At 37.9% G+C, this 13,174-nt stretch overlaps 1 protein-coding gene across 1 annotated transcript in view; it reads right to left on the bottom strand.

The window, feature by feature from the left end:
* CENPF (centromere protein F) overlaps positions 1-13,174 on the bottom strand; it is a gene marked incomplete at its 3' end in the record, with an annotated part of 30,038 nt that overhangs the window by 3,814 nt on the left and 13,050 nt on the right. Inside the window, exons 11-19 of the mRNA XM_072410291.1 lie at positions 12,503-12,638; positions 8,328-10,549; positions 4,765-7,230; positions 3,752-3,904; positions 3,176-3,466; positions 2,163-2,315; positions 1,701-1,877; positions 995-1,147; positions 186-345 (exon numbers count right to left, since the gene is read on the bottom strand). Coding sequence (XP_072266392.1) covers positions 186-345; positions 995-1,147; positions 1,701-1,877; positions 2,163-2,315; positions 3,176-3,466; positions 3,752-3,904; positions 4,765-7,230; positions 8,328-10,549; positions 12,503-12,638 — 5,911 coding nt within the window. The remainder of the gene's footprint in view (positions 1-185; positions 346-994; positions 1,148-1,700; positions 1,878-2,162; positions 2,316-3,175; positions 3,467-3,751; positions 3,905-4,764; positions 7,231-8,327; positions 10,550-12,502; positions 12,639-13,174) is intronic.

The following is a 13,174-nucleotide window of genomic DNA, read 5'->3' as shown; positions in this document are numbered from 1 at the left end:
ATATTATTATTATTATTATTATTATTATTAAATTTGGATGGAGAATGCAATCCACTCCCAGGTTTCAGTGCTCAGGACTTAAGCCTGAATATGGCTACATTAGTTCATCATCCACCCTGTGTAAGCTGCTGCTTCTCTGAGGTTTAGTTTTAAATGATGTTGCTCATTATAACTAAGCCACATACTTTCTTGCTTGCGTGTTACAGTGGCCAGTGTTTCCTCTTGCTGTGTGATCTGTTTCTTCAGCTCCTCTTTCTCCATTTCCAGCTGTTTACATGACATGACCCAGCGATTAAGGGCTTCAGAGGCTGTAGCGTTTTTCTTTGTCATGTGATCAATATGAGCCTACAAAAAGAAATCAGTGTGTTAGAATTGCTAAGAACATAAAGGACCCTGTGGTGACAGACATCTAAATGGTAATTAACTAATCAATAAGTTATTATTTTTGTTATTCATGCCTTAAAAAAGTCTTTAACACAAAAATACTTTCCACCATCACAGCATTGAAGTGCCTAGCTGGTCGGACATTTCCTTCAGGTCTATAAGCCCTGTATTATACAGAATAATGCTATGGCTCCACCACAAACTGGAGCATGAGATCAGAAAATATGGCAAAAGAGATGAATAAGGGCAAGTTTTATTCCTACAGTATCAGCATTCACGAAATTAAACAAGTAGGTAATCCCTGACGCAGGAAGGGGGACACATTGCTAGGGCTTAAAAGAATTTTCCCCATAGTTCAGCTTAAGTACAAATCCCACAATTACCAGAATTGCTAAGATTATCGAAAGGTGGTGCGGCATGGCTAAGTGTCTATAATGCTGTTAGCCTAAGTCTGGGAGTCATCAGGGTGGTCAAACCCATTTTCAGTCCAATCAACAGGTTGGACGTTAGTAGATGACTAGTCTATGGCAAGCAATCCTTGTGCCAACTAAAAGCTGGCTCAAAAAATTGGTTCAACTTTATATTATTTTTATAAACAATATGCACTTACCTTGAGTCCCACCAGCTGCTCCTGCGTCTTACACAACGACTCATTCACTTCCCTGTTACTGGCTTTTAAACCATCAATTTCCTGAATTTGGGTAGCAATAAGTTCTTCCATGGAAAACAGCTTCTTCTGGTAACCATCTATGTCTTCCTTATGCTACAAGGAATAAATAAAAAAGAACTGTGAAAAAGAAATACATTTTAAAACAATTTCAAGCCAATTTTTGTGCTTCTTGTGTGGAAGTGTTAGGAAGAGCAAATCTATCCAAAGTGAGGGAAATTCTCCAACCAGTGTTGCATTGGTTTAATAAACACTCTCTAATATAATTTAACTCCAGGTGAGGTCGATGGTAAACCTTCTTCCCTCTCACTGCAGTCCTTACCCCTCCAAAGATGTGGGATTCAGAAACTGCCTACCTGCAGATGGCTTTTGCCTTAGATCTTACAGTGAAGACCCCTCCGAGCAACCAGTCAATGTCACTAGTGTTCTACAATACAATACAATTATTGCTGTATACATTGACATAAAAAGGGGATTACTTTAAATCAATTGTAACTGCAACATTTGAACAGTGGAGAAGGAAGGTTTTTTTTTGGCATGAAACAATACAAGTTTACTTATAACATATGTGCAATAAACAACTATTCCATAGTGATTTCCAAGGAATATTAGTCCATCAAACAATTCTGCTAGATAGTAGGATGTTCACCTTTTTAACTGCATCATCCAGAAGTGATTTGTGGAGGGACTCAGACTGAAAACGACGCTGTTCATACTCTGCTATATCATTCTTGTGAATCATCGCCTGAGTTTCCAGTTCATTCCGTAGTCTTGTAATAGTTTCTTTGAGTTCAGTGGTTTGGCGTGTAGCTGAATGGAGCTGAGCCTAAATAAAGCAAAGCAATCTCAGATGAAAAGGCTGCATCTTCATATATTTAGACTTCAGTAAAAGCAACACAAAGTAAAAACACAACAGATACACTCTCGGTTCCTTGTTGCTCCCTGTAGTTGCTTATAGCCTGCTTTGAGAAAGTTTGCTATACACATTGCTCTTCTTAAAGCTAAATGCAGTGTGTACAAGGCCTAAGGTATACTTTTATATTTATACTGTACCATGAACAAAATAGACCATTTCCTCCTTTTCCAGCAATAGGAGCATAGTATTACTTACACTATTCTCCTCTTGTAGCCTCCTGATCGTCTGCATCTCTTCCTCCAGCGCCTTTCTATCTTGGCAGCTACGATCTTCAGCTGTTTTTACTTGTAGTTCAGATTCATGTAATTTATTTTGCAGGTTGGAACAATCTTCTGTCAGTTTAGCCACCTGTGTTATAACAAAATGAAAAGTGAATTGGTGAAAGAAGGAAGAATAATGAATAAAGAAACAACTAAGTGTAAAAATACAATAAAGGATCATTGTACTTAGAATACATTGTCACATGTATGTGACCTCCACCAACAACCAAAAAACATCACGTCTTATACTTACCTTTCCCTATTCATTAAACATTTTTTCTATAAACTAAGAGTCATCACTGGGCTCTCTGTGAACTGTGCCATGTGGTGTTAGCAATACAGCATCTACACCTCCAGCAACCCAAATAAAATCTGATGCTTCAGGTTGTGGAGGGAGTTAAGATTTTCTGTGACAAAGGGTTCACTAACAATCACAAAGAATATCATGAGAGCATTTCTAAAAGCACAATTCTTTCTAAAATATATTTAAGATATATAATAAGATATTTAAGATATATATAAGAAATACACAAATGTATTAAAAAGTGTATTGCCTGGAGGTCAGACTTACCCTAAAACTATATGCATGGAGTTTGCAGCTTGTCCCCGTCTGCGTGGGTTTCCTCCAGGTATCCCAGTTTCCTCCCACATTCCAAAAACATGCAGTAAGGGTAATTGGCTTCCCCTCAAAATTGTTCTTAGACTACATTAATGACATATGACTATGGTAGGGACATTAGATTGTGAGCCCCTTTGAGGGACAGCTAGTGACATGACTATCGACTTTGTACAGCGCTGCGTAATATAATGGCGCTATATAAATACTGTGTAGTAATAAATAATAAAACTATAAAGTTATTGTAGAGCTAGCTTGTAAAATGTACTGTGAATGAGAATTCATGAAGAGTCACTTTCAAAATGCACATCAATAACCAAAACACATCATACCTTTTCTAGAAGTGTTCTGTTCTCAGAATTTGTAGATTCCAACTGCGTTTTCAAATCATCGCAGGATGTTTGGAAGTCAGAGATGATAGCTTGATGAGATTCATTCTCTTCTGATACAGTCTGTAACTTGTTATGCAACTCTTCCAATCTTGACAGCAAAGTCATCTTTTCACTTCTTAGATTTTCCATCTCCTGTTCAAATGTAGAACATTCTGTTTCCAGTTCATTCCGTAGTCTTGTAATAGTTTCTTTGAGTTCAGTGGTTTGGCGTGTAGCTGAATGGAGCTGAGCCTAAATAAAGCAAAGCAATCTCAGATGAAAAGGCTGCATCTTCATATATTTAGACTTCAGTAAAAGCAACACAAAGTAAAAACACAACAGATACACTCTCGGTTCCTTGTTGCTCCCTGTAGTTGCTTATAGCCTGCTTTGAGAAAGTTTGCTATACACATTGCTCTTCTTAAAGCTAAATGCAGTGTGTACAAGGCCTAAGGTATACTTTTATATTTATACTGTACCATGAACAAAATAGACCATTTCCTCCTTTTCCAGCAATAGGAGCATAGTATTACTTACACTATTCTCCTCTTGTAGCCTCCTGATCGTCTGCATCTCTTCCTCCAGCGCCTTTCTATCTTGGCAGCTACGATCTTCAGCTGTTTTTACTTGTAGTTCAGATTCATGTAATTTATTTTGCAGGTTGGAACAATCTTCTGTCAGTTTAGCCACCTGTGTTATAACAAAATGAAAAGTGAATTGGTGAAAGAAGGAAGAATAATGAATAAAGAAACAACTAAGTGTAAAAATACAATAAAGGATCATTGTACTTAGAATACATTGTCACATGTATGTGACCTCCACCAACAACCAAAAAACATCACGTCTTATACTTACCTTTCCCTATTCATTAAACATTTTTTCTATAAACTAAGAGTCATCACTGGGCTCTCTGTGAACTGTGCCATGTGGTGTTAGCAATACAGCATCTACACCTCCAGCAACCTAAATAAAATCTGATGCTTCAGGTTGTGGAGGGAGTTAAGATTTTCTGTGACAAAGGGTTCACTAACAATCACAAAGAATATCATGAGAGCATTTCTAAAAGCACAATTCTTTCTAAAATATATTTAAGATATATAATAAGATATTTAAGATATATATAAGAAATACACAAATGTATTAAAAAGTGTATTGCCTGGAGGTCAGACTTACCCTAAAACTATATGCATGGAGTTTGCAGCTTGTCCCCGTCTGCGTGGGTTTCCTCCAGGTATCCCAGTTTCCTCCCACATTCCAAAAACATGCAGTAAGGGTAATTGGCTTCCCCTCAAAATTGTTCTTAGACTACATTAATGACATATGACTATGGTAGGGACATTAGATTGTGAGCCCCTTTGAGGGACAGCTAGTGACATGACTATCGACTTTGTACAGCGCTGCGTAATATAATGGCGCTATATAAATACTGTGTAGTAATAAATAATAAAACTATAAAGTTATTGTAGAGCTAGCTTGTAAAATGTACTGTGAATGAGAATTCATGAAGAGTCACTTTCAAAATGCACATCAATAACCAAAACACATCATACCTTTTCTAGAAGTGTTCTGTTCTCAGAATTTGTAGATTCCAACTGCGTTTTTAAATCATCGCAGGATGTTTTGAAGTCAGAGATGATAGCTTGATGAGATTCATTCTCTTCTGATACAGTCTGTAACTTGTTATGCAACTCTTCCAATCTTGACAGCAAAGTCATCTTTTCACTTCTTAGATTTTCCATCTCCTGTTCAAATGTAGAACATTCTGAGGAGTATTTTGTTTTCCCCTCTTCGGAGTCTTTAAGTTGGGTCTCAAGAGCGATTAGATGTTGTGTCCTATCCACCAGTTGGATCTTACATTCCTCTAGTTCCAGCGTGAGCTTATCTACGGATTCCTTGAGGTCACTGCTGACCATGCGGGCTTCTTCTAATTGTTGTACCAACTGTGCTTTCTCTTGTTCCATCTTAGTTGTACGTTCAGTGAGGACAGCTTCACACCTCTGTTCGGAAAGGACTTTCTGCTTGCTCAAGTCATTCATTTGAGATTGAAGAACCTGAAGATCTTTCTCAGAACTTTCTTCTGATTCTTTCAGTTGGGTTTCAAGAGCCATAAGATGTTGTGTCTTCTCTGCTAGTTGAAGGTTACAATCATCGACTTCCAGTAAGAGCTTATCTACAGATTCCTTGAGGTCATTGCTGACCACCTGGGCTTCTTCCAACTGTTGTATCAATTGTGCTCGCTCTTGTTCCATCTCATTTTTGATTTCAGCATGTTCTGCTATGATTGCTTCACATCGCTTTTCAAAAAATTCTTTCTCCTCACGCATTTCAAATTCCCCCTTAGAACATTGTTTCAATTGAGAATATTCAGACTCTCTTTTTTCCAGAGTCTCTGTAAGAGTAAGAATGGTGGTTTCTAATTCAATTATCCTTCCCCGGCTATTCTCAAGCTCATTTTCTAGATAGACAAGCTTTTTTCTTAAAGAATTCAACTCCTTCTGCAAGGCTTCTTTTTGTGATTTTAAGCTTTCCACCTCCTCCGTAGCAGATTCCGTTTGAAGGATAGCATTTTCCAAATTTTCCTCAGCCATGACCAACTCTCGTTCCAAAGACTCGATCTTATCATTGAGACTGTCAAATTTCCTCTCGCTGTCTTTTAGCTTCTCAATGGTTTGACGCTTCTTCTTTTCATCAGACTCGATTTTAACTTTAAGTTTCTCAATTCCAGTCCGCATGAGAGCCACTTCTTCCTGGGCAGACCTAAACCTGGTGGCCATTTCATGTTTCTCCACCTGACAGAGTTCCAGAGAGCGAGAAAGTTCAACTTTTTCTCCATTAGAGGAACTCAGTTGAGTTTCCAATTCTTGCCGTTCATTGAACAGGTGTTGCTTTTGTTCTTGTATTTGCTGCACTAACTGCTGTAGTTCTTGAATTTGCAAATTGTCATTTTCTTTTAAAAGTGTCATATTGTCTTTTTCTGCGGTTAACGCAACAATGGCTGATTTGGCAACCACAATCTCCTCTTTTAGTGCTCGTATATCAGCTTCCAATATCTTTATAAGCTCTTTTGAATTTTCCTTATTGGATTCCAACTCGGTTTCCTTTTCCTTCAGCTTTTTATACATTTGTTCAAGTTCCTCCTTTTCTTCCACCAAGTTCTCCAGCTCCTGATTTAACTGATCTTTCTCTGCCTTATTAGCTTTAAAAACTTCTTCTAAATTATTAAGTGATCTTAAATGGCCTTCACTTTCCTCCTGCAAGAGTTTACATTTAGATTGAAGGGAATCCAGATCTGCTTCTAAAGACAATGCATGATTCTCGATATTTACTTTTTCTGATTTAGATCTTCTCAGCTCATTTTCTGCCTGAAGATAGCTTTCCTTCCATTCCACATTTGACATTTCTAAACGGTCTTTTAATTCCGATAACTCAGAAATCTTTGACTTTAGTAGTTCTGTTGCGGTAAAGGTTTCATGAAGAGCCTTTTCAAGGTCAACAATTCGGTTTGAGGACTGCAATTTTTCTGTGGAAATCAAGTCAATTTTTTCCATCAAATTACATCTTTCGTTTTCCAGTTCTTTTGCTTTTTGTTCTAGTTCTTGGTTTTGTCCCTCTTTAATGCTAAGCTCAGTCTTGAATATCTCCATCTGCAAAGAGAGCTCTTTTACCTCCATTACTAGATGCTGATTATTTTTTTCTTTTTCATTAATAAGTATAAGAAGTTTCTCCTTTTCGTTGGAACACTCTGCATTCTTTAACTGGGAATTCTCGACTTTCGGTTTGACTTCTGCGTTAGTTTTCCTTTTTTTCTTCTGCCTAGAAGAGCTTCTCTTTCCTTTGTTTTCATTTACTTCCTCTTTGCTTGCATCCTTTAGGCTTTCTTTAGAATTATTTTCAGGGTTTTCTTCACCTTCCTTAGGAGTTTCACACTTCCTGAACTCGCTGTTGCCAAGCGAAAGTCTTCCAATTGGCAAAATGGTGCAAAGGCTTTGATTGGTGGCATCAAGTCTTGTTGTTAACTTAATTAAAAAAAGAACAAAAACACCTTAAATAAAGACAAGTAAAGCACTGGGGACATGTCACACACTCTTTAAAGCTCTTGTTAAAGGTTAACTCAACCAACCATGTTTTTTTTTGGGTAGATGCAGGCCACATAAATCACAAGCCAATTTTTTTTTTTGTAATTCTTAAGGACTGTCAAGGTTTAAAAATTGATTAAAGTATTGTTATGATTCATCCCATGATTTTATATTATAGATCTTTATTGTGATCCTATCTGCAATACTCCAGAGGAAGCAGACTTTTGTTAGCTACAAAATGGGAGAGTTCTTGGAACATGATTTTTGTTACGATTTGATGTATTATATATAAAAATAGTAAAGTTTTTCAAATAAATAAATGTTTTTAATAATTAAATGTCACTTATTTCCCTTGTCTAATGCCCTAAAAGTCCAAAATGTTTATTTATTTATTTTTGTTAAACTCTTAGGGACACCAACATAGAGAATTCCCGGCAGAAGTTTGTTTGCCGCAACCCACAAGACCATAAAGAGGGTGTCTTATCTTCTGTAGCTGAACTTCTGATCTAACCTTGTACTCCTAACTACACCAATACATTACGTCTAATGTTTTAAAGCTCTCCAAAGCTGGAGAGCATACACTTTCATCAGTGAAGCTGGTTGATCCAGCTAACAAGGAATGGATTTCTTCAAAGACATTTGCTAGCAGATCTATTCCAGATCTATTCCAGGTTTGCTGGATCACCCAGCTACATGAAAATGTATCCTCTCAAGCCTTGGAGATCTTTATTAAATCAGGTCCATTATCTTAGAGAGATTTTTTTACTTTGACTTTGTAGTAGCTAAAACTGCTGCGTGAACCTAGGAACTCTGACTCTGCATCAAATGATGTTTTTGATAAAGGGTACACATGGCAGAATTATGAGCCAATGGAAAATAAAAACAAGTCATGGACTTTGCACAAAGTGGCCTAATGAGAAGTAGCCATTCTGCACATTTACTAATTTTTAATAAATTAATTTATTAACCATTTCCTTTTTTGTTTTGATTGAAAACAGAGACTATTCCCAATTTAAATAGCTCACACACATACTTACATCTTCACTATCAAACAACAGGGATCGTGCACTTAAGTCAAGGACCTGAAGTTCCAGCTTTGCAGCCTCTAATTCTTGTGCCATCTGTTCACTGCGTGCCTTCTCTTCAATCAATTTCGCTTCCATTTCTGATGCTTGATCCTTTAGTTTTTGTTGCCATGTCTCAATGTCAGATAAATGCTGTTTCCGTAAGTTACCCAACTCTACTTGATAAACAGTAAGCAAGTCTTTTAAACTGCAAGGGTCTTCACTGGTCAGATGAGAAAATAAAACATGTTGCTCCTCAGGAGCTTGCTGTAGAATCAAGTCAACGAGCTGACCAGAAAAAGATTTTCGGTCTTTCTTAGTTTCTCCGTCAGTCTCATTGCCGCTGACTTTAGCAGATGGAGAGGTAAAAGGAGACAGGGAGGTGGTGTTCTGAACTGGAAGATGGCTTAGTTCCAGAAGCTGAGTCAATGACTTTGTAACATCTTCTGTACTTGTCAAAGACAGTTGGTCTAGGTTTATCAATAAGGTCTCGTTCTCTTCTCGGTGCGGAGGTTCCAGCGATAACGGAAGTGTCTCATCATTTATACCACACAGAGTTTCATTTTGACTGCAATCTACAAACAATGGATCGCAGTCTTCGGACAATATGGTTTGATTATTATTTTCTTTCATATCCATGGAGCTTGGTACAGTTTCTTGCTCGATGCTTGTATTATTATGGCTCTCAATGTCTTTGCTTGATGAATTTTGCAGGTTTGCGATAGACTCGCTCAAATCTTCTACAGGAATTGGTTCAGTTTTACAATCTGTTTTTAGAGATTCCAACTGAGCCTGAAGTTTTTTTAAAGACATTTCTCTGTCCTTCAAAGAGACACTCATATCTTCCACAATTTTATTAAGTGAAAGTTCATTGTTTCGGAGGCTTCCGACCAGCGATGTCAATTCCTCATTGGCTCTAAGCAAACGGCCGTTATCTTTTTGAACCCTGCTCAGCTTTTCTTCAAATTTCTCCAGCTCCATTTTTAGACTTTCACATTCGTTTACATCCTTGTCGTCCGTCTTGCATTCGTCCACGTTGTCAGCACAATCCTCTTTCTCTTTCTTGTCAATCTCGGGGCCCAACTCAACATTAATTTTCTGCAACTGCAGTGTATTGCAGAGTTCTTTGATTTGTTTGTTGTCTGCAGTTAGCACCTCAATTTCTTTTTGACTTGAACTAATTAAAGCAGTTAGTGACTCTCTCTCTGTAGGCCAAGATTCTGACAGCTGCTTAAGCTCTTCTAGTTTATCCAGAAGTTCCTTGTTACTTTGATTAGCTGACTGCAAGTCTGAATTAGCAAGTCTCAGTTTTTCAGACAACATGCAGATTTCTTCCTCCTTCTCCCTGATGGCAGAAACAACAGAATCAACATAACTTTGTTTAGAAGAGATGTTGTCTTGTAAGCTTTCAACGCGGCATTGAGATTCAGAGACAAATCTCTCGTGCATTTCTTTAATTTGTATCATCTCATTTTGAATATCAATTTTGCTTTGAAGAAGTTCGTCATGTTTACTTTGTACTTCGGCATTTAGTGTCTTTTGGTTCTGTAACTCGCCCTCCAAATAATTCACTTGGCTCAAGCAGTTGTCCGATTCTCGCAGTTTCACTTCAGCCTCCAGTTCATATATTCGCTTTACTAGGCACTCAATATCATTTTGGTATTTCTGCCCTTCAGATTCAAGTTGCTGTTGGATTTTTGAACAAGTAACTCTTTGGGCCTCCAGATCCGCTGTTTTCAAGTCAACAAGCTCTTGCAGATTATTTATCTGTATGTGCAAATTCTTCTTGTCATTTTCCAGAGAATGTATTTGGCCCATATAATTTTGGATCAAAGATTCCAACTCCTTCACCTTGGCCAACATTTCTTCTTTTTCTATCGAGGATTGAGAGGAGACATTTTCATGTTCGTTCTTCCATCTGGAAAGGGAAATGTTTGTATTGATTAAATCTTTGCATTCCTTTTCTTTACAATCAAGCTGGTTCCTCAATGCCAACGACTCTTCGGCCATCCTAGCTAGGGTGTTCTTTGTCTCTTCAAAGTCATTTGCTCTTTTATTTAGCATTTCATTTGCAAGGTCTCGTTCTTTTTCTAGATTAGCCACAGTCGTTTTCAGATTTTGCAAACTTGATGAATCATGACCTTGTAGTTTTTGTAGCGCACATTTCAGTTCTGCTTCCAAGCTGTTATTTTTATCTGCAGAGCAAGAAACAAGTCTTTTAAGTATTTCAGTGATAAATATTCAAGTTGTACTGGACAGTGTAAAAACTAAAAGTAAACATTTAATCCAATGTTTCTTAACCTTTATAACATGGGGGAACAAAAAAAAAAAACAGCAATTTTTAGGTCTTGCTATAATTACTTTACCTACAGAATACATACATTAGCGTGGTGGTCAGTGGGAAGAATTTATCTTACAGTGATGGCTATTGGGAAGAATGTCACCAAAAAGATCACTGGTGTCATCTAAACTAAACCTGAGAGGTACAAAGTGCTCATGGAACCCCTGGCAACCTCTGGAGAAACCCTAGGGTTCTATGAAACACTAACTGAGAAATACAGATTTACTCCATTTAAAGCTTTAAACACACTGTGGTACTTAAAAAAATAAATAAAAAAAAACAATTAAGTATTTAAGCCTTTAGCAATGGTTGAATTAGCTTTGTATACAAGAAGAGATCTGCTGCCAATTTCGCAAAATCTCAACCTGGTTTTCCAGTTGGTAAACAATTGATCAGAAGTATCAAAACATTGTACACACATGTAAAAAATCTGAAACCTTTCACTTTGACCAAACGTGATCAGAAGTCTGATCAGATATACTCCATCATTCATAAACAGGACACAACTTTTAAAACACAAAAATTGATCTCTTACAATTGGTTGACTACAAACTAATTTCAGATTGAATTGTTTTATCACATTAGAACTAAAAATCATCCCTTGTGTAATACCTTATATTATTTACGAGCATTCTAGCACACAGAATAGGTTTTATAAGGTTTGTTTAAATGTATAGGCCGAGATGTGACACTACAAGCTGTCCACTATTGCCTTGAATCTAGATTTGGCCACTATTGCCCTCTCCGATTTGGCCTCATTGTTAATAGACTCAAATTTTGGCAACCCAAACATTGCTAAGCTTTAGTAACTACTATCCCCTTATACTATAAGATAGAAAGACTCAGGAGTTGGCATTTGGTGGTGCTTGAGAAAGAGGTCATAGAATATAGGGCCCAGTATTAAAGTGAAAATAAAATCAAAGAAGGGCAGAATATTTCTACGGGATTAGAGATTGGCTTTCTAGAAAAATTAGCTTGACCATGAATAATTAGCACTGTACAAACACTTTATAGCAAGTACATAATTTAATCCAATTGCTTTGTTGTCACTGTTAATTTTAAGGCTTCAGGCTCACTGTTAATTGTCACCCTATTTAGCTGGGTGAACCACCCGGCACTGTTCAGTGACTACCTGGCTGTTTTTGGGTGGTTACCGAAGAGTTGGGTAACAATACAGGGGCCACCACCCACCTATAGCTTCTTCCCACGCAGCGTAAAAGAATCCTGGGTTGAACACCAACATAGTTTAAGCTTACCTATACTCAGAATTTTCACTTTACAAAAAAGGGTAGAGAACACTTTTATGTAGGGTAAAAACTCTGTTTTGTTTTTTAAGGTGCAGCACCGCCCTCTAATTCTCGGCCACCTTATGCGGTTGAGAATGAATGGGAGCGCAAAGCCTCCCGGGGATACTTACGTCAGGCATCCCGGGTGCTCCTTCTATGCATGCCCGAGCATTTCGGCATGCGCAGAAGAGGCCTTTTTGCTCAAAGGGGTTTTTTTTTTCATCCTACATCACCCGATCTTGCTCCTGGGTTGGGTGACGTAGGATGAAGAACCAGGAAGAGAAGACGAAGATGGTGGCACCCCTGGAGCGCTGGTGCCAGGACGAATATCGGGACAATGCAGGACCAGATGCGGGACACCCCTGGAGAGATTGGTCTGCCCCGCGGGATTGAAGGTACGTGTGTTTTGGGGTTTTTTGTTTTTTTGAGTATAGTTTCTCTTTAAGGCTATCATATGTCACACACTTAGCACTAAGAGGCAGATGGATGATGCTGCGGCTGCACCAAAAGGCGACATTTACCTGTCAGTTTATCCACGAGCTGCTGGTTTTGCCGTATAGTTTGATTTGCTATGTTCATTTCCTCCTCTAGCTTTGAAGTTTCTTTAGTCTTCTGATCCAACTGGCATCTAACTGCATTTTGCTGAGACTTTGCTTCCTAAATACAAATAAGAACAGTTTACAAATCATGATGGCTAAGTTTTATAAATCTTGATGGTGCTATTAAAGGAATTGCCAAAACCCTGTCAAAGCGACATAATTCTTAAGCACAGGAAAAAAAATATAAATAAAACAGTTGCAATAATTGGAAGTGTTACTTCTGAATGCATTGCAGTAATCATGATATTTCTTTGAGATTATTTATATTTTGTGCCTTTTTGGACTGAGTGACTTCACACCACCCACTGTTTATCAGAAGCAGAATCACAGCTCCTCCATTCCTTAATCCCCCACAACAACTGTGACAGTTTGTACATCGTTGCCGGAAAGTCACAAGATGTTCTCTGTCAATTCGCAGGACAAAGCAAGGAGATTGTACCAGGAAAATAGCGAGAGATTTCACTTACTACAAAAGAGTTCACGGAGAAAAAACAATCAATATATTATCATGTAACCAATATAAGTGTAACTTTACCTTAGATCAGGGGTCTGCAACCTGCGGCTCTTCAGCCTCCTTGTTGTGGCTCCCTTCGG

The sequence above is a fragment of the Pyxicephalus adspersus genome, chromosome 4 (genome assembly GCF_032062135.1).
Source record: "Pyxicephalus adspersus chromosome 4, UCB_Pads_2.0, whole genome shotgun sequence".
Lineage (NCBI taxonomy): Eukaryota > Metazoa > Chordata > Amphibia > Anura > Pyxicephalidae > Pyxicephalus > Pyxicephalus adspersus.
Note: the sequence above shows the minus strand (reverse complement) of the source record. Positions and strands in the feature narration are given on the sequence as shown.